At 38.2% G+C, this 22,525-nt stretch overlaps 2 protein-coding genes across 2 annotated transcripts; one reads left to right on the top strand and one right to left on the bottom strand.

Moving 5' to 3' along the window:
- The first annotated feature begins 6,655 nt into the window (after positions 1-6,655).
- On the top strand, positions 6,656-7,580 carry dharma. Its single transcript, XM_057350553.1, has 3 exons — positions 6,656-6,956; positions 7,070-7,257; positions 7,482-7,580. Exons 1-3 carry the CDS (start codon positions 6,656-6,658, stop codon positions 7,578-7,580), a joined length of 588 nt encoding a protein of 195 aa, XP_057206536.1.
- A 280-nt stretch (positions 7,581-7,860) lies between these two features.
- On the bottom strand, positions 7,861-22,302 carry clip3 (CAP-GLY domain containing linker protein 3). Its single transcript, XM_057351562.1, has 14 exons — positions 22,168-22,302; positions 20,257-20,400; positions 19,936-20,075; positions 15,254-15,347; positions 14,855-15,016; positions 14,515-14,633; positions 13,901-14,137; positions 13,352-13,487; positions 12,788-12,934; positions 12,119-12,253; positions 11,853-11,976; positions 11,561-11,625; positions 10,238-10,310; positions 7,861-10,148 (listed from the first exon to the last, which is right to left on the bottom strand). Exons 2-14 carry the CDS (start codon positions 20,378-20,380, stop codon positions 10,091-10,093), a joined length of 1,614 nt encoding a protein of 537 aa, XP_057207545.1. The 5' UTR covers positions 20,381-20,400; positions 22,168-22,302; the 3' UTR covers positions 7,861-10,090.
- Positions 22,303-22,525: the final 223 nt, after the last annotated feature.

Here is a 22,525-nt window from a genome sequence, read left to right as displayed (position 1 = left end):
CAGGTAAATTGAAACGTCACCTGACACAGGTGAACCGAAACCACGCCCACAAGTAGTTTGCACACGCTCCTCCTACTTACTTTTACAACCCACTAGGCCTATATGTGATTCCAAGCACGTATATTACAGATATATTTTATTTTATTTTTCACAAGTAAGCTCAAAGCATTCTGTATTTCCACTCGTTTGAGGATGCAGGCTTTAAGATAATGCAAATTCTGATAAAGCTAAACGTCATTATATAAAATGTCATAAGACTAATTAAAAAGTATAATGTGCGACATCGCAAACATTTCTGGATGCAAATTATTTCCAAATTTTTTATTTTCTCAATTCTGTTCTTTTTTTTTTGCAGTGCAGGTTGACTATAAGACTGCAGAATTAATGTATGTTGTGTTGCAAGGAAGGATGGATGCGCTCAGTGTCTAACTGGCACATCTCCTAAAGGAGATTATAGGAAACAAAGAAAAAGCCCACAAGGGGCCAGCGCATGTTGTCTGACAAATGCTGGATATGAACTTGACAGACACATCACCAGACACAGGACTGAGAGAGACACAATTTAGACCCTTAAGCATGCGCGAACAGACGCCACGAGGGTACGCCAACCCGCCAGCCAACCTTCACTCGTGTAGGCTACTTTACTCATGCAACCATTATTTGTCTCTTTATAGGCCTACCTCCAGTAAGGAGGCAGAGCTCGTGCATATGTTCATGGGGAGGGGGTCCAAGGGATGACTGTTCATATCAGAATTGATCGGTCGCTCTGCTAAATAAAACACACTGTAATTATGCAGAAGAGTGTATTTATTTGTTGTCCATTATACTTCTCTATAAGCTCAAATTAGGTAGAAATAAAAACATAAAAAATATATCTATAACATTTTAGAAATACATACAGCTGACCATTTGTCCAAAGCCTCCTCATTGAGATTTAAAATGGCTGCATGACAATCATCACAATTTACTTGTGACTATTCATAGGCAGAGGTGGACAGTAACGAAGTAAATTGACCTGAGTACTGTACTTAAGTACACTTTTTGAGTATCTGTACTTTACTTGAGTATTATTTTTTCTGAGTACTTGTACTTTAACTTCACTACATTTGAAAGACAAATATCATACTTTTTACTCCACTACATTTATAAAAAGGTCCAAAAGTAGAAAATGGTTTCAATGCAGCGGGGTTTCCTGTGTGCGCAATTTATCTGGCTTGCGATCTTCCAGGACGTTTTACTGTTGCCAAGTATTTCAGTTTTTCTAAGCTCGCGGTTTTCCGGCAAGCTTTGAATGGCCATTTGGCAGATATTTTTAACGCAAATCTGGCAACTCTCGGATCTTCCCCGCTAAACTAATGTAAACGTATAGGCGCTGCTACACCATTGATAGCGCTCTAAAAAGGCAAATAGAACAATAAAAGACGAAAAGGCACATGTTAAAGTGTGGTGTAATCATCTGTGGGTTACGATCAGTCAAAGATCGTAGAAACATTGTCATGAAAATGATCGGCATAACAGCTAAACGGTAAATAAGCATCACATACACCTTGAGCTACACGTGCGTGTTAACTTCTGATCTGCTGCTATATCATTTAAAGCGATTTGGAAAATGAATGATGTTTTTACTGAAGTAACTATAGTTGAAGTATTCCTCTTGAAATAAAAACAATAGAACCCTGCACAAAATACAACATAAAATGTAATGGATTTAATGGTAATAATGGGAATTGTCTACTTATAGTAATAATAGGGAATTGTACTATGGATACTTGTTGTCTACTTGTATGTGATGGATTCTATTGATGGGATGGTAAATCCTATTGGAATAAACCCAAAACACACTACAAAGAGGAATTTAATTTAAAAATCTCATTCTAATTGTTTCTTTTCAGCAGGGATGGTATTTGCAGTAAAACCACAGTATCCACAAATTTACAATTTTCTAAATATAGGAACCATACTCCAATTAATAATCTTTAGTAAAACCACAGCAACTAAAGCATAGTTTCATTATATTTATTATTATACTAGCTATAGTTTATGTTTGTAGTTAAATTATGGAAATACAAATGGTAATAAATCCAACAAACACGTGGCTTCTACACTTTACTATTTACCAGAACCTTACTACTTACTGGTAAATAGCTGCTAAAACTGGTAAAGGGAATATACAAAATAAAAGAACACTGCTCATAAATACATATAGGCCTAGGGGGCTAATGAGGATAATTAGGCTAAATGATCATACAGGATTATATCTAAACTAAACATATGTGTGCTAAACATATAAAGCTCTTAAAGGAGTTGCTCACTGCAAAATTTGCCCCCATTGACTTTCCATAGTAGGAATAAAAATGAATATGGAAAGTCAATGGGGGCAAATTTTGAAGTGAACTACTCCTTTAATAAAACTGATACTGTGAGCTACTCGGTGTATTCAGTAGGTTGCTTCAGAGGCATAAGGTATACGACAATAAAACAATGCACAACTGACATAAAGGAAATGTACTTTTAATACTTGAGTACTTTTAAAAGCACATACTTCTGTACTTTTACTTAAGTAAGAATCTGTCTTTACAACTTTTACTTGTAGTGGAGTAATATTTGACCAGTAGTATCTGTACTTTCACTCAAGTAAGGAAGTTGTGTACTTCGTCCACCTCTGTTCATAGGCCATTCTTTTTAAATGATGTATTTATATTCATCTTCGGTCCGAATGGCTGCTGTTTCCCTGCACATAACATCTGGCTTACAAACAAAAGATATGACACAATTATGTCACTATGCATACATCTAGCCCATTCTCTCAATGAATCATTCAATGTTTTTGTATTTATGTAATGTCGTCGGCTATACACAAGTCTTCTAATAGAATGGCTCCCTCTGCTGGTTGCTTTGTAAACCACGTAACGCAATTTACCAATGTCTTTTGATCTTGGGACTTTGTCAATATCCTTTTTTTTCACAGGCGTGCTGTTAACCTCAAAGCATGCCAGATGAGGGTGATAACACAAGAATGGGCTTTTTCAAAGAACACTCGTAGCTTTGTTCTCATTTGCGAGCTCATGAGGTGATGCAGACAAAATTAGGTCACCGCTATCTTTAACCAGCAATGTCTCTGAAAATAAGCTTCAACATTCTCACTTAAATACCTAATGAGTTTATAACACCCAACTCCACTGCCAGAAAGAAAGAAGCTGTGTTTTTCTGAATCTTTTCTCGGGTATTAAATATTTAAGCTTATCGCTCATAGCGATTCACTGTGTGACCTTGTGTGGCTTCCACAGTCTGCTGAACATGTCTGACCAGAACCAAAGTTTGAAGAAATGACTGTGTTATTCTGTAAAAATAGCACAGTCGTCTGGGGAAAGATGATTGACTGTGCATGGCTCCAGGGCAAGTTACAGATGCATTTTTTTATTATACCAACAAAGAAAAAATGAATCATTAAAAATAAAACGACTCACTTTTTCCAAATGCATGTGAAGAATGGGCGAATAAATACCTTACGTTTGCTTACATTTATTCAGTGACATTTGATCTGCTCTCGTTCAATTGTGTCGACTTGAATTTGAAAGCCTGACCTTCAAATGCTTGACTGACTCCATGACATACAGTTCATAATTCTAATTGCTTCATGAGTCCGTAACTAATCATATTGACCTGATACAGAGACTTTTACTTGGGATGAGATACAAGATGCTCTGTGAGCCATCAGGAAGTGTCAAGAAATAGATTGGCCTTTAATACCGCCAGTTCCGATGGCCACCACTCTCAAAGAATACCAGTGAAAGAACAATGCACACAGACTCACTGATCCATTGCCAGCATAACATTTTGGGTTGTGGACAAGCGCTACGTGTTGTATGGTCGAATGAGGCTTTAGTACCACTACTAGTAAATATATTATTCTCCAAACAGATGGAGAATACACATCATCAGGGCTGTGTACTTGTTTCATGTGTACTAGTTGCTAAAAAAAAAAATGACTCAGCTAATCTTAAATCTAAGCACCATCTGCCTGGTCTGGTGCTCAGACGACTACAGCTGCTGTGGCCCGAATGTCTTCAAAAACTGAGCTTCATATATCATTTGATTGTGTCATGTGCACTCGTTGAGAAATGGATTAACCTTCAACATTGCCCTTGAAACTCTGTGCTTTGAAATTTGTTTAGTCAGAATGGTTATGTTTTACTTTGTGCTTTTGGGACGCTGACTCGCTGATGCTTGAATCCACCATTTGATTTGGCTGGGAGTTCTCAATATAAAGCGAGCTCTGTTTGGAGGAGGTCATGCGTTTGCTAATTGCCTATTGGCCCAAATCATATCACTGCTTGTCAGTGGCATTGTGCAAATCCAGCCTGTACAGATGGATGCTTACGACTACGCTGTATGTTCTCTATAAATATGCAACACAAGCCTAAATATGGGTCAGACCAGATTCACAGTTTAGCGTGACGCTCTAATACAGATTGTTGCTTTTACCATGCAAATACATGCTGTTGAGGTCTGTTTGATGAATAATGCCTGTGAAGGATCATTCAGTGTGTGTCTGATTTTAAAGTGGATGATACAAACTGATTAAACACAGGTCTATTTCCTCTTTTGTCATGCTATTTGAATTGTAATACTTCAAGCCACTTTGATAAGGTTTAGGCCTAAGTTTCTGTTTTTTCATGAAAGATAATCATGTAACTAAATGCTTCCTGAAAGTCTCATGATCAGAATAGAAATGTTGCATTTTGAGAACCTACCGATGATGATTTGAATAATAAACAGATCTCACAAATATTTGTGTAATTGTGCTTTACCATAGGGTTACACAAGGACAATAGAATTCATAGTATCCACGCCATTGCATTGAAGGCACAAGAAAAACATAGTAGTGCAGGACAAGGCAACGTTTTTATTTTCTGCAGATACCATGTTTGTGGGCTATGCAGATTATCAAATGATCCCATCTGGCAAAAAGGCAAAACCAATATCCGCTCAGTGGGATTTTCATATCATTTCTTTGTAAATCCAAGTAGTTTAAGATTAATCGAATGATGTAAGCTGAGTTACATTGGGAGGGTCTGACGGTTTGTAAAAAAACACACAGTAACCACTTGTGACATCTCTAAACTTTTAAAATAACCATTTAATCAGAGCTAGCCCTCATTAAATGGTATGCAGCACATGTATCTACACTGGAGATATTGTTCTTTTTTTAGTAATATAATAATTCAGCCTCTACTCGCCTTTTATCCTGCATAGAATATTATTTAAAAAGAAATGTCATCATTTTTTATTGCCTTCAGTGATAATATTACCTTGCCATATAGCTATATATGACCATCAAATAGGCCAGTTATGATTATATTTATCAGTGCAGGGGCTATTGAGCTAATAGCCTAAATATATTTCTATCAGAGTTCCTGTATTGAACCACAAGACGGCGACATTTATATTACTCAGATATAGGCCTATTGTTTAACCATTATAAGGCTTTACATTTATGGACATTTATTTATTTACTTATAGTTGAGTTAGGTAAATATTATCATGTTATTTAATAGCATTTGAAATTGTTATTAAAAACACAAACGAGAAAATGCGAGAAGATTTAACCGCATCACTTTCGATCACTTTTGTAAGATTTATTAACATGACTTTCATCTGTTTCAACTTCAAACAAATCACACGACGTCACCATTTCAAAGTGCGCGTGACTGTTTGAAAAAGTGTCATCAGAAGACTTGTCACTCTTATGTATGCAAAGAAAGTTCATTCAAGTCCCATAATTCGCCAATGCAATAGTTCGAATATAAAAAAAACTTTTTAACAATGTCTCAAAAAATACAATTAAAATAGTTTTAATAATAAAATATGTTTTAAACGTTTTCATTCAGTTACGATCTCATTCAGTAAAGGCCAGGTTTTAGTGTTGATCTTCCCTTTAACTCTCTTTTTCACATTCCCAAATGGTCCCAGTTTGTATTTGTAAACAGTAAAAATAGCCCTTAATTTCAGCGTATTACGTGATAAATAAAAGTAGACAAAAACTTGCAAAAGCGATATTCGTTTGATTTAATATAGCCTATGTGTGATGAATAATTTATGGGCATATATCCAGATTAGAACGGGGTAAATATAGGCCTACTCATGTTTATACTTATAATAAAAAGTATATTTATATATAGGCCTATTATATTTATATTTCATATGTTATATATATTAAATGTATATTTATTTGATTTAACATATACTAATATACACACGTTGAGTAGCAAATACAGAAGTCAACGAGCTGCATAAATCATCCAAAACCAGTTACTGTCTGTTTGTTTATTTGACTTTTATCAAAGATCAAGATGAATCATCACATGTGAATTTGAAGTGTAAATTCAAATGGATTATGATTCTTCAAAGTGCATCTTCAAAAATTAATTTCCTTTGGCCGTCTTGCATGCGGCACCTCAACAAAGAGGTGTTAATGGACCAACAATAAATACATTAATACTCAGTTTAATCTTAGTTTTGAAGTTAGAAAACGACCAGGTACAAATTCAGCTCTCCAGCTCATTGTCATCATAAACAGAAAGCAAGAGAAGAGACACATTGTAAAATCAGCTCCCGTGGATCCCTGCTTTTAATCCCGACTTCATTGGAAAACATGGCGAGTCAGAAGTTTTCAAACTTCTCTATTGATTACATCTTGGGCGACACCAGCGGTCAGACACCTCCAGTGGATCATCCATCATCTCCGCCGGATTTCCCAGGACATGTGACCAGACCCGATCAACTTTATCAGGATGGGTCTGGAGGTCATGGTGAACATGTAGCACTGATGATGAACCATCATCTATCACCATCCTGGGCAGGAATGTACAGCTGCTGTGGTCCGGTCTCATATTATCAGATGACCTGTAATTCCGATTACAACTCGTGGCAGCAGAGGCCCTTCAACACACCAGGTACATATTTGATAATTATTTCATTTTATATATGTACATTTACGTGTAAACTAATTTGACAAACATGCAAGTGCTTTTAATTCAATTATTTTTTTAATTAAATGGTCCATTAGGTTGTGATCCAGCGGAGAACCAATGCCACCAACATGCGCCCCAAAGACAGCGCAACAGAGTGCGAACGGTGTTCGCGGACCACCAGACGCATCAACTCGAGCGACTCTTCGCTGTCACAGACTACCCTACCGTGGATGCCCGGGCGGAGTTAGCGAAGAGCACCGGCCTCACCGAGGAGATTGTGCGGGTAAGAGAATTCATATTACAAATTCTGCGCTTTTTTTATTCAAAGCGATTTAAAGTTCATTCAAGGTGTACCGCGGGAGTCGAACCCATAACCTTTACGCGGTTACCACAATGCTCTACCAGCTGAGCTATAGGGACACGACAGAACTTTAACGATTTAATAAGAAGCTATTTATTCGTTTCTGTTGAAAAAAAATCTAAAATCCAGTTTTTGTTTTATTTTAGGTGTGGTTCAAAAATCGACGCGCACGAAGAAAAAGGCAAGCGACCCGCCCTGGCAAAAGCGCGAAGCATCCTCAGGATCATCATCACAATACAGATTAAATTATTTTTAAATCACAACGACGTGACTTCTGGGATTAAACACTGTTACGAAGACTTTTGTTTACATATTGTATAAACAAATCTATGGAGTTGAAAGTTGAAATTGCTTAAATTACTTTGATGTAAAACATGTCATCCAGGACTGAATGATCACATCATTTTTGCAGTTTGAAAAACTCGGACATCTGTTACAAATACATTTTTTTTCTAAGAGACATCTGTTGTTTTTATTTGATAGACAATTATGACTAATAAACTGATAGACACCACAAAGCAAGTATAAAACACTACATGTTTATTAGTCATATATCCACAGTCAGGATAGTTTTTACTTGAATTATTAAGCTTATTCATGCTGATACACTGTAGGAAAAAGAAACCTGCAAATGTATACAAAGCATGCAGTACAGTAATGTTGTCCATCAAATTCAGAACTTAATTCATGAAAAGCCACATTAATTTGAAATTTCACGAGTATACTTAACATGAAAACACAACGTTAAAAAATTACCTTCTGAAATTATTAAAATAGACATTTTTGGACAAATTAATGTTTACCGTACCAATTAAATAACCGGACCGAAAATGCTAAATGTCACTTCTCAAACAAAAAGCTTGAAAGAGTGGAGGATGAGCAGAGCAGTGTGATTTACTTACTGTGCAAATGAAATGCTCATGTACACCTTTTGCTCTCCTTTTGGCAAAAATGGAATGTGACTACAGTCCTGATATATAATTTTATAACAGTGAGATATAAGATGATACAAGTCACCATAAAGGAATAAGTCACAACAGGTTTCATCAAAATGATAATGCACAATTTAAGGTTTGTTGTGAGCAGATGTTTGTACTCCATCAAAAGAATACTATTCTAAGTACTATCCTATCACACAAACACAGTAATTCTTCAATGACAAATGACATGAGAGCTGAAGAAATCAAAAGCTCGGACTTGTTTAAGCGGTACATTTTCAATTTTGCAAGTAGCTCTTTTTTGAAGATCAGTGCAGTTCACCAAGTGTTTGCAAGAAGGTTGTTAATGAGAGTGCAAGCTGTTGTTTTTTCTCCTTAATCTGCCTACTCTGAGATCATTTAGGTGATTTGGTCTATTGGCTGATCCCAGGTCAGCAGTTAAGGGCAGACACTTGTGCTCATGCTGTGCTTCCATAGGTGGTAGTAGACAAAGTTCCTATCCATATTCATATGTTGATGTAAGAGTAAATATTGCTGTTATAACCCACACGTTTGATTACAGTATAGTAAGCACAAGTTTTTTCACGATCAGAGTTTTAAAGAGCAATCACAAAACTGTTTAAAGCTCAAACAGTACAGGAATAGGGGAAAGGATTGTTACACACTTTGTACAGCTTATAGATGCAAAAGTGTTGTTAAGAACAACACTGAATGTGACTTTCATTAAAAAAAATTGTACTACAAGCAAATGATACTTAATATTAAAGTATATGAAGCACATGAACTTGATTTTTCTGTATTTTTTGGTGAGAGAAATATGATTATCATCGTTCCTTATTATTTGGGTTAAAAATAACACTCTGACCTCGCTTTTGTTATGACAGGGCAAGTATGTCAGATGAGGTTTATTACCAAATGTGCAATCCTCCTCTCAAAACTTGCATATGCTATATGACTATAAGGTTCCTAACAGTTTATCATTTGAGTAATACATTATTTTTTAGGATAACATGAAGTTTACACTTTGGTTCTGTGGCAGATTTTACAAGTGAATAATCTAAAGCAGGCCTCTGATCTCATTTCAGCCAATGCCTGCATATTTCACACCAAATATTCAATGTGCATACTTGTTAATGTGCACACTTGCAAGTGTCATTGTAAATTGAAACATTGGGATCAAATGGGAAAACCCTGTTTCTTATCCACATTGGCAACATTCATATTTTTACACTACACTGACATTGTAATGAAATGTGAAAAGCATCAAATGATTTTCTACAAGCATATAAAAGATCAATACCAATAAATCACCTGCTAAAATTAATTAAAGGCATTTTAAATTTAGGAACCAGATTGTATGCTGTAAAATAATGAAAAGTAAGACAGCAGAGGCGCTTAATATAGCAGCAAAATGTATCTAAAAAAGAAAAAGCACCTTTACTAATAAACACAGAAAGGCCTACACACCTATTTTTACTATCATGAATACTGCCAGTAATCTACCCAAGCAGTTACAGAGATATGAATGGCTTTTACTGGGATTATTTTCCCTTATTTTGAAGAAATAAAAGATCATTTTGTTCTCTGTAATTTAATAACTGGAATGCAGGACATTACTTCACAAGGCACTATTTTTTTTGCTATTGAATTGCCATCAAAGGAGTGGAAGGAGGTGGTAAGTGTTCAGCTTTCCTTTTGACAGGGTAGTTCACAGAGAGAAGCAGGTATGAATAATGAAAGTACACAGAGGGGGTGAGATTTATCATGAAGAGAAACAGAAAAGTAGGAAGATAAAATTAAAGATGTAACCAGTGGATTTAGGACTGCATCTCTGCACGCAGCATCCAGGGGAACCAGCAACAGAACAGCAACCTGCTAAAATGAAGAAACAAATAAAAAATGTAAAAAGGATTCATTATATATTGTTAGAGGCAGGAGGTGGTGCACATGCTAGCTCAGCATACCTGGATATGGAACTCTCAGATGTTATGTCCTTTGGAGACCGGATCGCATTAAAGTTACGCTTAGGCTGGGACACTGCAGTGAATAGGAGAGATAACAGGCAAAATTAACAAGAAGAAATACGCTTCATATACTTTTAACAGGTCAACTGTGAATGCTGATCTTTTGTAGGCCATAACAGGCTATGCTTTATAAAAACCAGCTGTAGGGCCATTGATAATAAATTAAATGTCTGTACCAAAACTATACATTTGTGCCAACAAAAAGCGTGAGAAAAAGTGAGAAAGACTATCATTTGTTTCCAATTGGCTGGACTGATGCCCCCAAAGCCAAATGGTCAAACGCTCACACAAATGATCATACATGTGCTTAAAAATATGCTTTTTAAATGATATAATAGTATGTGTTATTATACATTATAGACACTAGGGGTCACTGTATGCACAATAAACTAGATAAATACTAGATGAAGCATTGCAACTAAAACAAACCAATGATTTAAAGTGTGGAGGGTTCAGGGATACTTACTCAAGGTTATTATAGTTTACTAAAACACTATTAAAACATTTCTGCTAACCGAAATCAAAATATCGTCCTTAATATAATAGTTTAGGTTGAGGCAGACAAACAAATACACATACTGTATATTCATTTATGATATATACATAAGGAAAAGAAAAATGAAAAGAAAACTATGTTCAGATTGATCACTTTGGACATCGTAAAACATTAACTAAAAAATAAAATTGAGTCTTTGAAATGTTGCATGCATAATTGATCCGTTTTTCCCAATAAGAGATAAATTGTTCCAGTTTATGATTTACAAAAGCTGTTATTTCCATCCATGAATTTAAAGGTCAGACTATCTGGTGATAACCATTTTTTAAAAAACAGCTACCAACAATATAGACGCTAATCTCTTTTTAACCATTCCTGAGGTATATGTCCAAACTATAAAGTTTTAAAATCAAAGATATTTCACATTCAAAAATATATTGTAAAGTAATATGTATTCATCACTAATAACCCTTAATACCAGAGCAATCCCCCCCCCAAAAAAATAAAATAAGCCAAACTAAAATAATTTAAACTCATATAGGAGTGTAAAATAAACAAAAGTGACATAAAATAGCTGAAAATTAAACAAAAATTAACATGAAAACTAAAAATATCACATTAAAGACCAATATAAACTACTATAAAACTGAGAACGAAACTATAATAACCATGGTTTTAATGTAAAAAAAACATGTTGACTTAAAAAGAAGCACATTTCTCTGTAATTGAAAGCACAAGATGAACATGCTCCTTATTGCTGTACTTACTAGTCACCTGGTGGACTTTCTTCACTAGTGTACCATCCCCTAGGGGCTCTTTGGGCCCTCCAATTCTGCAAGGAAAAATAAATAAATGATTGATTTTTTTGGAGAATGGCAATCCTCAAACTGTAGTCAAATCGAATTCAAGCATCTTTATTCTGTGATATTTATTTTACAAGGCAAAGGTTAATACTTAACCAAATGAGTCTAAAAAGAACAACCAGATCAACAGAACAGGTTGTTCTTCTGTAGTGTACAATGTGTATCTGTAAGCAAGTTTATTTGGTACAGTATTTACCTCTGAACTCTGGATGGTGGTGCAAAAACCCCATATTTAGGCAAACAGTGGAAGTAACGCACTCCAAATACACTGCCGTCATGTTTTCCAGTGGGCTGTTCTAACTCCACACCAAACCAATACCCTGATCACACAAACACACAAGCATATGTTCAAAGACAGATCAAATATACAGCAACAATAAATGTATTAGTCTCAAAAATCACCACTGTCTTATTTTATTATTAGGACAAACAAAATCAGCAAAGGCCTTCACACAGACATACCAGGAGCAAAGTCTGTCTTTCCAAAAAAACGAACAATTCCTTGCTTTTGGCCCGCCACCAACACCTGATCCCCAACCTCAACCTTTACTCCATCAGGATCCAGACTCATTGCAGTGAGAGACTTCTTTCTCTGTGCTGGTGGAGAAGCAAAACACAAATGTGACCCTGGATCACAAAACCAGTCTTAAGTAGCACGGGAACATTTTTAGTAAAAGACAAAAATACATTGTGTGGGTCAAAATTATCGATTTTTCTTTTATGCCAAAAATCATTAGGATATTAAGTAAAGATCATGTTCCATGAAGATATTTTGTAAATTTCCTACCTTAAATATATAAAAACTTTATTTTTGTGAGTGGATGGTCTGCCACAGTGCCCCTGATTAACAACTTCAAAGGCAATTTTCTCAATATTTTGATTTTTTTGCGCTCTCAGATTCCAGAGTTTTAAACGGTTGTATCTCAGCCAGATATTGTCCTATTCTAACAACTCATATATCTATAGAAAGTTTATTTATTCAGCTTTCAGATTATGTAAAATCTCAATTTCGAAAAATTGACCCATAAAACTGGTTTTGTTGTCCAGGGTCACAAATATTTAGGTTAATATTTTGATCGACTCTTTTAACACAAGTAAAACTTTGCCAATGTTTTTTTAATTAGCACCCACTCTTTTCTCGTTCCTTTTCTTTTTTCTCTTTTTTAATCTTGCCGGTCACACGGGACAAATCCATGCGAGGAGTTTTGGGAGTGGAAGCGACTGAAGAGGAAATCTGTTCAACAGCTTTGCTGATTTTTGACACGGGACCAAAGATGCCTGAAAAGCAAATGTACACACACAAAATGAGAGACAAAATGAGACAAAATGAGAGAAGCATTTTGTCTGCCTTGCTAGCTGTAGCTGTAGTGAGCTTGCTGTGTTTGCTTGAACTGGACTGGTAGCTGTTTGTTGCCAAAGCGCTATTGAACTTCTCGCACTGCTTTTAAGGTAAACTGTTGTTTGTTAAGTAGGCCCTCTCCTACTTGTAAATCGCTTTGGATAAAAGCATCTGCTAAATGACTAAATGTAAATAAATGTACACCATATGTAAACCTCTAAAAGTGGATTATTACCACATAATATGTAGGCTACAGTAGGAAAGAAAAATCAAAACAGAAACTCATCTAATTTTAGCAAAAGTCTTTTTATAGAATTAAAAAAAGAATCTCAAGTAATGCATGAATTAGAACACACCATGTTTTGGGGGGCAGATGAAATAGCGGATCCCACCCACGTTTCCGTCATTCTTGCCCTCTGGCTCATCCAGCTCAATGCCGACCCACTGCCCGCTGGCAAACTCAGTGGTGCCACAGAAACGGAGCGTGCCAGTCTGCAGAAGAGAGGCAGAGTTTAATACGATGGGTGCATTTATTCATTTTAGGCTGACAGGAACTCTATTTCCATTTAGACTGAGCATAGGCTAGGAAGCTTACTTAAACTTTGAACGATACTACGCTTCTGAATAACACAGTCCAGAGCCTCCACCGGTTCACTATTTCTTACAGTATATAACAAGTATTGTAATATTTCAGCATTGTAATGTGTGGCTTTTAGTGCATGTCTAAAAAATGTAAGTCATCTTTGACGTAGTGTATTCTTCAAAATTGAAGTTAAACCATTAGCAGATATGCACATTTACAATTTGCTTGCTTTTCGAAAAAATGCCCAAATATTGATGACTCATCCTGACTACCCAGATCTTCGTCCAATCAAATACGCATTCATGTCATAAACGAACATTACCTTGGTGTCGTCCAGCACCACGCGATCCCCGAGCTTGAGGCCGAGGGAGGAGAGCATGAGGTTGCCTGGGATGTTGTCGTAGTTGGGCAGGGTGGCACGTGGGAGGTTGCAGCTGAGCGGCACTGCATCCAGCAACACCTGCTTCAGCTCTTTAGCCACCATGGCAGCCTCAGCCTTATCCAGACTCATGTCCATGGGGTCTGGAACAACCTCGGCGGGTTCTTGACCCTTATCGTTCTGTTGAATATAGAGATCGGATAAAAGGTTTATTCTGGTTATTGATAGACCAAAATAAATTAGGCGATAAATCATTTAGCATTTTGAGACGACTAATACTCCTTAAGGTGAACAAAAAATCATTCATTATTGATTATTCAATTATTCATTTATTATTTAAAATATACATTTTATATATACCTCCCCATTATTATAATATAATATATAATTTTATCTAAAAAATAGAACAGACTGATGGAGCACTAACACTTACCAACCAACAAAAATGTCTAAAACTTATCATTCAAATGAGCTGAGTGGCTTTACGGCAAAGCCAGTTAAGCTGATTAACTCGATGAGATGAAAAGTACAGGAAGAGTTTAATTCATCATGCTCACCCTGACGACTGGATTGGCTCCATGCTCCAGTAGACACTTGACAGCACCCAGGCAGAGGTTGGAGGCGGCGATATGCAAGGCTGTTCCATGATGAAAGTCACTGCACGTGGAGTTGAGCACTGCGCAGAGATAAACATCACATATGTTTAAGGACCCAGCACTTCATTAGCAATAAAATGAATTAGATGTCCCGCAGTCTCAAACCCTCATTGGTAATTTCATTATTAGCTTATACATGATCCTTGACATTTCTAATATAATGATTCAATCTGTGAGGTGCTGATGATTTCCATGAATGCACTTTTGTATAGAGTTATGGAAACAAGCGTATGGGAGTAACCTTTGGGTTTGGAGGCTTTGAGTAAAACACGGATCAATTCTGGCACGTCAAAGTAAGCTGCATAATGGAGCGCGTTCATGTTGGTCCAACGGCTGCGGAGACTCACGTCAGCACCCAGAGCTAACAGCTGATTGGACAGGCGGAGGGCTGCCTCAGGATCACCTGAGGGGAAAACACAGTGTTCCTATAGCAACAGTCACATGCTGCAAGCTGCTTTTGACATCTTTCATTATGACAGGCAAGTATAATACAGTTGTGCTTTTACATTGATTAGAATTCATTAAACTTGAACAACCTTGATGCTGTTCCGAGCAATTACAGAAAGAAGTCAAATTTCAAGAATGGGTTTGGATTGTAAGGAAAGTCAAGACTTCAGCTGGCATCTCCAATAGCACTTACCCACTCCGTGAGCACCTGCTTTGCAGCAGTAGTGGAGAAGGGTCATGTCTGTCAGGCCATCGCGATCGTTGACATGGCAACCTCGCTTCAAAATCTGCAAGTGACATTGACAATTGAAGACTTGAAGGGAAAGATTATCAATGTCTGAGTGACAGCAGTGCATCTGGAACCTCATTAATAACTAATGCAGACTAGCAGAAAAATATGGACTTGAGAAAACGCAGCTTTGTAATAGCAAATGGCCACTTTGAAAGCTGGCCGAGAGCCCTATTAGTGAGATGCACTTTAATGATGAAAAATTAGGTCAATTAATATTGATGAAAAAGATTGCAAGTCAGATTGCTGAGTCAGCGAACATCGCATTAACAAGATGTCATGCAGCCATTTTGTGATGGAAATTCATAGCAGAGGGAGGTATAGAGTACGAGTGATATTCCTGATTCAAAGAAATTATGAGGGAAAAAATCAGACAATCTTTGAATTAAAAACAATATATATATATATATATATATATATATATATACAAGATGGCTTTAATTGAAAAGGCAGGTAACAAATTATATAGATGAAGTGGTATGAAATGTTGATACACGACCTTGACCTGAAATACATGGCGGTCTATGCTTCTCTCATTCTCCTGTGATGTTTATATTTATCATAAATTAATTAACCAATATTTTAATTAACCAATATTTTTTACTTGAGAAATTGTAATTCCGGGGCTCAAATGATAAAAACGGATAAACTGTATTCACGATTAAGTTCAACATGCATTACAAGTTAATACGTGTGCCCAGACTGACAAGACAGAGGAGAATATATCGATTAAAGTCATTATTTTGGTTTGTTTATCGCACATAAAGTATTCTCGTCGCAAAAAAAAAACCCAATTGAGCCACTATGAGCGGATGGACCCATTTAACGATGTCTATAGTCCTTTTCTGGACATTGACAACAACTATAACCATGATGTCTATGAGGAGGCCTGGAAATCTCTCGGATGTCACCTAAAATATCTTTATTTGTGTTCCGAAGATGCCGGGAGGTCTTAAAACATGTTGAACATCATGTGGGTGAGTAAAAAATAACACAATTTTGATTTTGAGGTGAACTTAAGGCTGCAATCCGTAACTTGTTTTGGTAGCAGTCTTCTAACATAACCATGATTCACAATAATAAGCTTATAATAATGACTTCTGTTTTGAGCTGAATTTGCATATTTTCAACACATAAGTACGTAAAGTAACCTGCAATTTTAGGTTTCAAACAGAGAGGGCGATAGAGATGCAAAAGTTGTAGCAGACCCCAATGGGCTACTTGCCATAGACAGAGATTTAAGTTGTACAAATGTGACAAGTGAGCTGATTTAGGGCAGAAGATGGAGGAAGCTTATTTCCCCTTCCATATCCTGTTGTCACGAATTGCGGGGAAGAACCCAATTGCAGGCAGGCAGAGGTGAAGGGGTTAAACACAAGACTCTTATTTATTTAAACAAAAAACAAACAAAAAAAAAACCTACGGTGGGGGGTAACAAAAACATAAACAAGAGACTTATCAAAAGATGAACAAAACTTCCCACAAGGGGGCAAAACGAGAACTATAAATTATACACAAAACCAAACTCACAAAACGGGCAAGATAGGGCAAGACAAGGCAGGAAACGAGAACTCCACGAACGAACAGCAGGGAACATAGAACGTAATCCACGAGCAACAAGACAATGACACATGAGGACTATTTAAGGGAAGAGAAACGAAGGATAACGACACAGGGCAGGTGAGGGTAATCAAACACGGCCGGGAAACAATACAGGAAACGAGAGGGGCGGGGCCAATGACGAGACACTGGAGAGAACGCATATTATTGTCAAAAGGACAATAATATGTTTCTCTCCACACATAACCAACGGCTTTGTCATGACTCTACCACAGGACCAAGAAAAACATGACTAAGTGATGCAGAGCCATGACAGAAGCCCCCCCTTTAATGAGCACCTCCAGGTGCTCACCAAGGGGTAGACGGATGAGACAAGACAGACTGGGTGACAGACAAAACAAGGCAAAACATGGCAAACAATATCAAGGGCAGACAGGAATACAAAACGACAGGATTAGGATGTGATAATAAAAATAACAAACATGGGAGGGGGGAGGGGCTAAACAAGGGCTCATGGGGGGCAGTCCAAAGGGTGGAAGTCCATGAGGGTAGGGAGAGGGGGGAACAGTCTTAGTCCGGGGCGGCGCTTGAAAGCGTGAAGCCCCGGGGGTCTTGACGGGGGAAGCCCTGGGGGGAACCGCCGACTTGAACGTCGGCGGGACAAGGTTGGGCGCCGGCTGGAACGCCGGCTGCTGCACCGGCTGGGCAGGACAGGACACCGGAATGGACTCCGGCTGCACCAGACTGGATGCCGGCTGCACCGGATTGGACACAGGACTGGGTGCCGACGGCACCGGACTGGACGCCGGCCACACCAGACTGGATGCCGGACTAGACATCGGACTGGATCACCGGCTGGGACGCCGGCTGGATCACCGACTGGGACGCCGGACTGGCCGCCGGACTGGCCACCGGACTGGACGCCGGCTGCACCACCGGCTGGGACGCTGGCTGGATCACCGACTGGGACGCCGGACTGGCCACCGGACTGGACGCCGGCTGCACCACCGGCTGGGACGCTGGCTGGATCACCGTCTGGGATGCCGGCTGCACCGGACTGGACGCTGGCTGGAGCACCAGCTGGGACGCCGGTTGCTGCACCGGGCTGGATGCTGGACTGGACACTGGCTGTACCGGAGTCTGCGCCCCCCTCCGTTGCCGCTTCTTCTTCAGCCGAGCCACCCGTCTGGTGGTCGGCTGAAGAAAGGAGGTGAAGGGCACGGCTGGCTCGGGGTTGGAGGCCTCCGACGAGGACCCCCATGATTCTCGCCTCCCCGGCTTGCCAATGAGGCTGGTGGACGGTGGAAAGGCTGCCGAGAGTGGGGAGGATGGCGTGGTGGTGCCCACAACCCCGATCTGCAGGGACCCACGCTCAGGGACGCCGTGTGGCTGTCCGACGTGGAGCGATCTGAGTCCATGGTCTCAACGCCCTCATCTCCGCCCTCGAGAGTGGATTCCTGAGACCGGAGTTGAATAGCACCGCGAGTTCCTCCTTCCCCCCCGAAGACGCCATTCTCGGCGATGTCCAGGAACCTCTCCACGTACTTGTCCACGCTCTCGCTCCCCTGGTGAAGTCCACAGAGGAGGCGACCTTGGTGGGACCGCCCGGTGCTCATGCTGCCTACTGGGTTCTGATGTGGCTCGTGGATTCTGTCACGAATTGCGGGGAAGAACCCAATTGCAGGCAGGCAGAGGTGAAGGGGTTAAACACAAGACTCTTATTTATTTAAACAAACAACAACAAAAAAAAACAACCCACGGTGGGGGGTAACAAAAACATAAACAAGAGACTTATCAAAAGATAAACAAAACTTCCCACAAGGGGGCAAAACGAGAACTATAAATTATATACAAAACCAAACTCACAAAACGGGCAAGATAGCGCAAGACAAGGCAGGAAACGAGAACTCCACGAACGAACAGCAGGGAACATAGAACGTAATCCACGAGCAACAAGACAATGACACATGAGGACTATTTAAAGGGAAGACAAACGAAGGATAACGACACAGGGCAGGTGAGGGTAATCAAACACGGCCGGGAAACAATACAGGAAACGAGAGGGGCGGGGCCAATGACGAGACACTGGAGAGAACGCATATTATTGTCAAAAGGACAATAATATGTTTCTCTCCACACATAACCAAAGGCTTTGTCATTACTCTGCCACAGGACCAAGAAAAACATGACTAAGTGATGCAGAGCCATGACACCTGTGACTTTAGTACCTCTAGAGATTACAGCACCATCATTACCCTTTACCTATACATCTCTATAGACCAACAGCAAAACTGGCAAATGTATACAAGCATTTAAAATGAAATAAAAATCACAAACATGATCTAATACAGTGAAGCATGTGCTAGCTTTTCTAAAACTCTGAAAAACATAAAAACCATAACCGTTCCAGAACTGTGTGTTTCCCTAAATTCTTCAAAATATCTAATTTTGCGTTCAACAGAACAAAAAATACAATATTTTTTTCTACCAAGGAAGCGGAAGATGTCCCAGAACTGAAAATTGCTAACATTCTTTCAAATACATAAAGAAATACAGTATATGCAGGCTTGAAACAACTTGAGTAAATGATGACAGAATTGTCATTTTTGGGTGAACTATCCCTTTAACAGCAAATGATTTCCTCTAAACACAGTAAATACGTTATAAGTAAATCTGATCAGATATGCATGAACAAACTGTCTTTCCTTGCAAAAAATACAAGACAAAGTCCTCAAAAGTGTTACACAACCCATTCCACATGGGTTTAGAAGACCGAAAAGTTCAATTACAAAGAAAAACTAGAAGACTCAATCCTCTCAATATATACAGCCCAACATTGTTTTTGAATGGCATGGTATACTTTTAGAAGGTCACTGTTGTCATCCATTGGGTGTAAAACAATTAAAATGTTTCTACAAGATTGCATGATCAGACATTTATTATTGTTTCTTGAATGGGATGGCTTATAGTGGTTTCTTGTCTATACCTCCAACCAATCTTGCGAAAAACAAGGTTGTTGACCTCACCTCACTGCCTATAATGTCGATCTTGTGCTGAACTTGAGGGACCCACTGGCGGATAATGGCGAAAAGCTCGGGGATTGTGGTCCGAGAGTCTGTCAGAATCTCCGTACAGGCTGGATCATTTGGATCAAAGAAGGTAAACGCTGAAATAGACAAGGGCAAAACATTTTTTACAGGATTTTTTACACAAAATAAATTCACCTCAGAAAAAGAACCATTATGATTGTATTCCACCAGCACATTTTGCGCTGTGAACTGTGTGTAAACACAATTCATATTTCATCTTCAAATATAATATCTTGTACAGCAGGTTGAGAAACCCACCATAGTCCTTGGGAAGCGGAGCCTGTGCAGATGGATGCACAATGGGTTTCTTGCGGGGTTCATGAATGGGACTGAAGTCAGAGGGCTGGGCCTCTTCCACCTCAGAAGTGTCTTCTTTAGTCATTCTGTTTTGTGTTATTCGGCCTGGAATTTAAAAATTGCATATTTAACAACATTCATAGATATTAGGTGTTGAGCTATACAGTCTCACAGCCAAGAAACAAATGTTCTGTTTATTAACATTGAATGAGGATAATGAATAAGATTGGATAGATTTACAGTCATCCTTTTGTGTTTATTTCATTTTCAGAAAAATTCCCAATGACGGTGATGCATCATTGAAGGAATAAGTTTACTTTCAGTACAAGATAATATGAGTTTATCTCTATAAGAAACATTTTTTTCAAAATAACATTTATATAAAGGAGGTCCTAATAAATAAAGCTTGACATATTTTTGTATTTGATACTAGGGCTGTGCAATTAATCGAAAATAATTGTAATCGTCAATTTTGGCCTTCAACAATTACAAAAACATAATAATCGACGTAAAACGATTATTGTGCCGCATTCCATTTTGCAAGGATCATCTCTTTTCTTGTGGTATAAATCCACAGCGCACCCCCTTCTTTTCCAGTGGTTCAGCTGTGCTATTTCTTTACATTTATTTTTCAGTTGAATTCACAGTTTAAAAGCCAAGTTTTTTTATTTTTCTATGTTGTTTTAAAACTTAGTGAGTAATCATGTTAAATAATTGGGATCTCAATATTGGCCAAAATAATCGTCATTATGATTTTTGTCATAATCGAGCAGCCCTATTTGATACCTGCTTAAATCACAATAATGCCAAATCACAATAATGCCATTCCACAGATATTCCTCCCTGCCAGACTCTAAGTTTAGCATGAAGCAAAGGCATGACTCACTTCTTCCTATACTGCCCATGGAACTGAGGACAAATATGTTAGGGATATGTTAAGCTCCCACATTACCCATCTGTGGTACTGCAAGCTTTCTGATTTTTTTACTGTATCCAACAGGGACTTGTTTACAATATGTACTAGAAAGATTTGCCTCAGTTACACAAACAGACTTGATGGCAATAGATTCCTGCAAAAATAATCAACAAGTCCTTTCATCAGAAGTCAAATCTTTTTAAAGATAACATTCATAATGTTCTTATTTATAATTTATATATGGCCTGCAAGGTTAGGATTCAGTCAATCTTGTCTTTTCAAAACGATAACTGACAATATACAATACCATCTTATTTTCTGATTATTACAGTTAAACATATGAAGGTGCAGAATTCCCTTTACCAGAAATGAACTGGCACAACTAACTTATCCTCTTTTATTGATCTTAGTGTGCATACTGTTAAGTAAAATCTTAAAATAATAGCCAACTACATTTGTCAAAATAAGGTCAACAATGACTGTTCATTCACATTTATTTGAATACTTCAAGTCAGCTTCAGTTGCCCTTTTAGAAGTCAATATGACACACAACTGAGAATTATTAAGAATAATTAATATTATATTAACATTCATTTCTGATGATGATCTTATTATTGTTTTTTTACTTTGTTCTGTTCATCAAAAAGGGGCGTATTCAGAAATGGAACATACACAAATGCAAAGGGCAAAATCTCTAATATCACTTTGTCCATTAAAACGTCGATATTAATAAATCAAACGGACTCCAAAATTGTATCTCGCGATAAAACATGTAAAAGCAGGTGCAATCTCATAGAAAGCATGTCAGTCTTTCATACACTGTGTCAACAAGAAAACATGGACGCCCCATCACGCAGCACATGAAAAACAAGCAGGCTAATATTCTCACGCTAAAACACGTTTGTCGTACATCCTGCTAAAATCTTTAGTAATACAGCAGGTTATGTCCACCTTACCTGATAACAAGCCACAAAATTCGATTTCGTTTCCCTTGTTTCGTCGGTCGTTATTGTACGCGTCGGATTGAGAGAAATACTATGGAGGATGGGGGATGCTGCGCCTTGCTCTTCTCTCTGCTTGCGTCACGGGATGTGACTCACGCCTGGACCACTCTGCTCACAGCACCAATCACATCCTCAACCAAGCTTGATGCCGATTTGAGCAGGCAAGACCCATTGAGATTTGGTCAAACCTGGACATTTTCTAGAAAGACACGTTGAAATAAGAAATGTATTCACATTTTATTCTTCGTTCTTTAGTAAAAAATGAACTTTAATTACTTTTACGGTTTGACATTATTAAGATGGAATTTGT

This window comes from Triplophysa rosa, linkage group LG14 (genome assembly GCF_024868665.1).
Source record: "Triplophysa rosa linkage group LG14, Trosa_1v2, whole genome shotgun sequence".
NCBI classification, from domain to species: Eukaryota; Metazoa; Chordata; class Actinopteri; order Cypriniformes; family Nemacheilidae; genus Triplophysa; species Triplophysa rosa.
The sequence above is the reverse complement of the archived record's forward strand: the minus strand, read 5'-3'. Positions and strand labels throughout refer to the sequence as shown.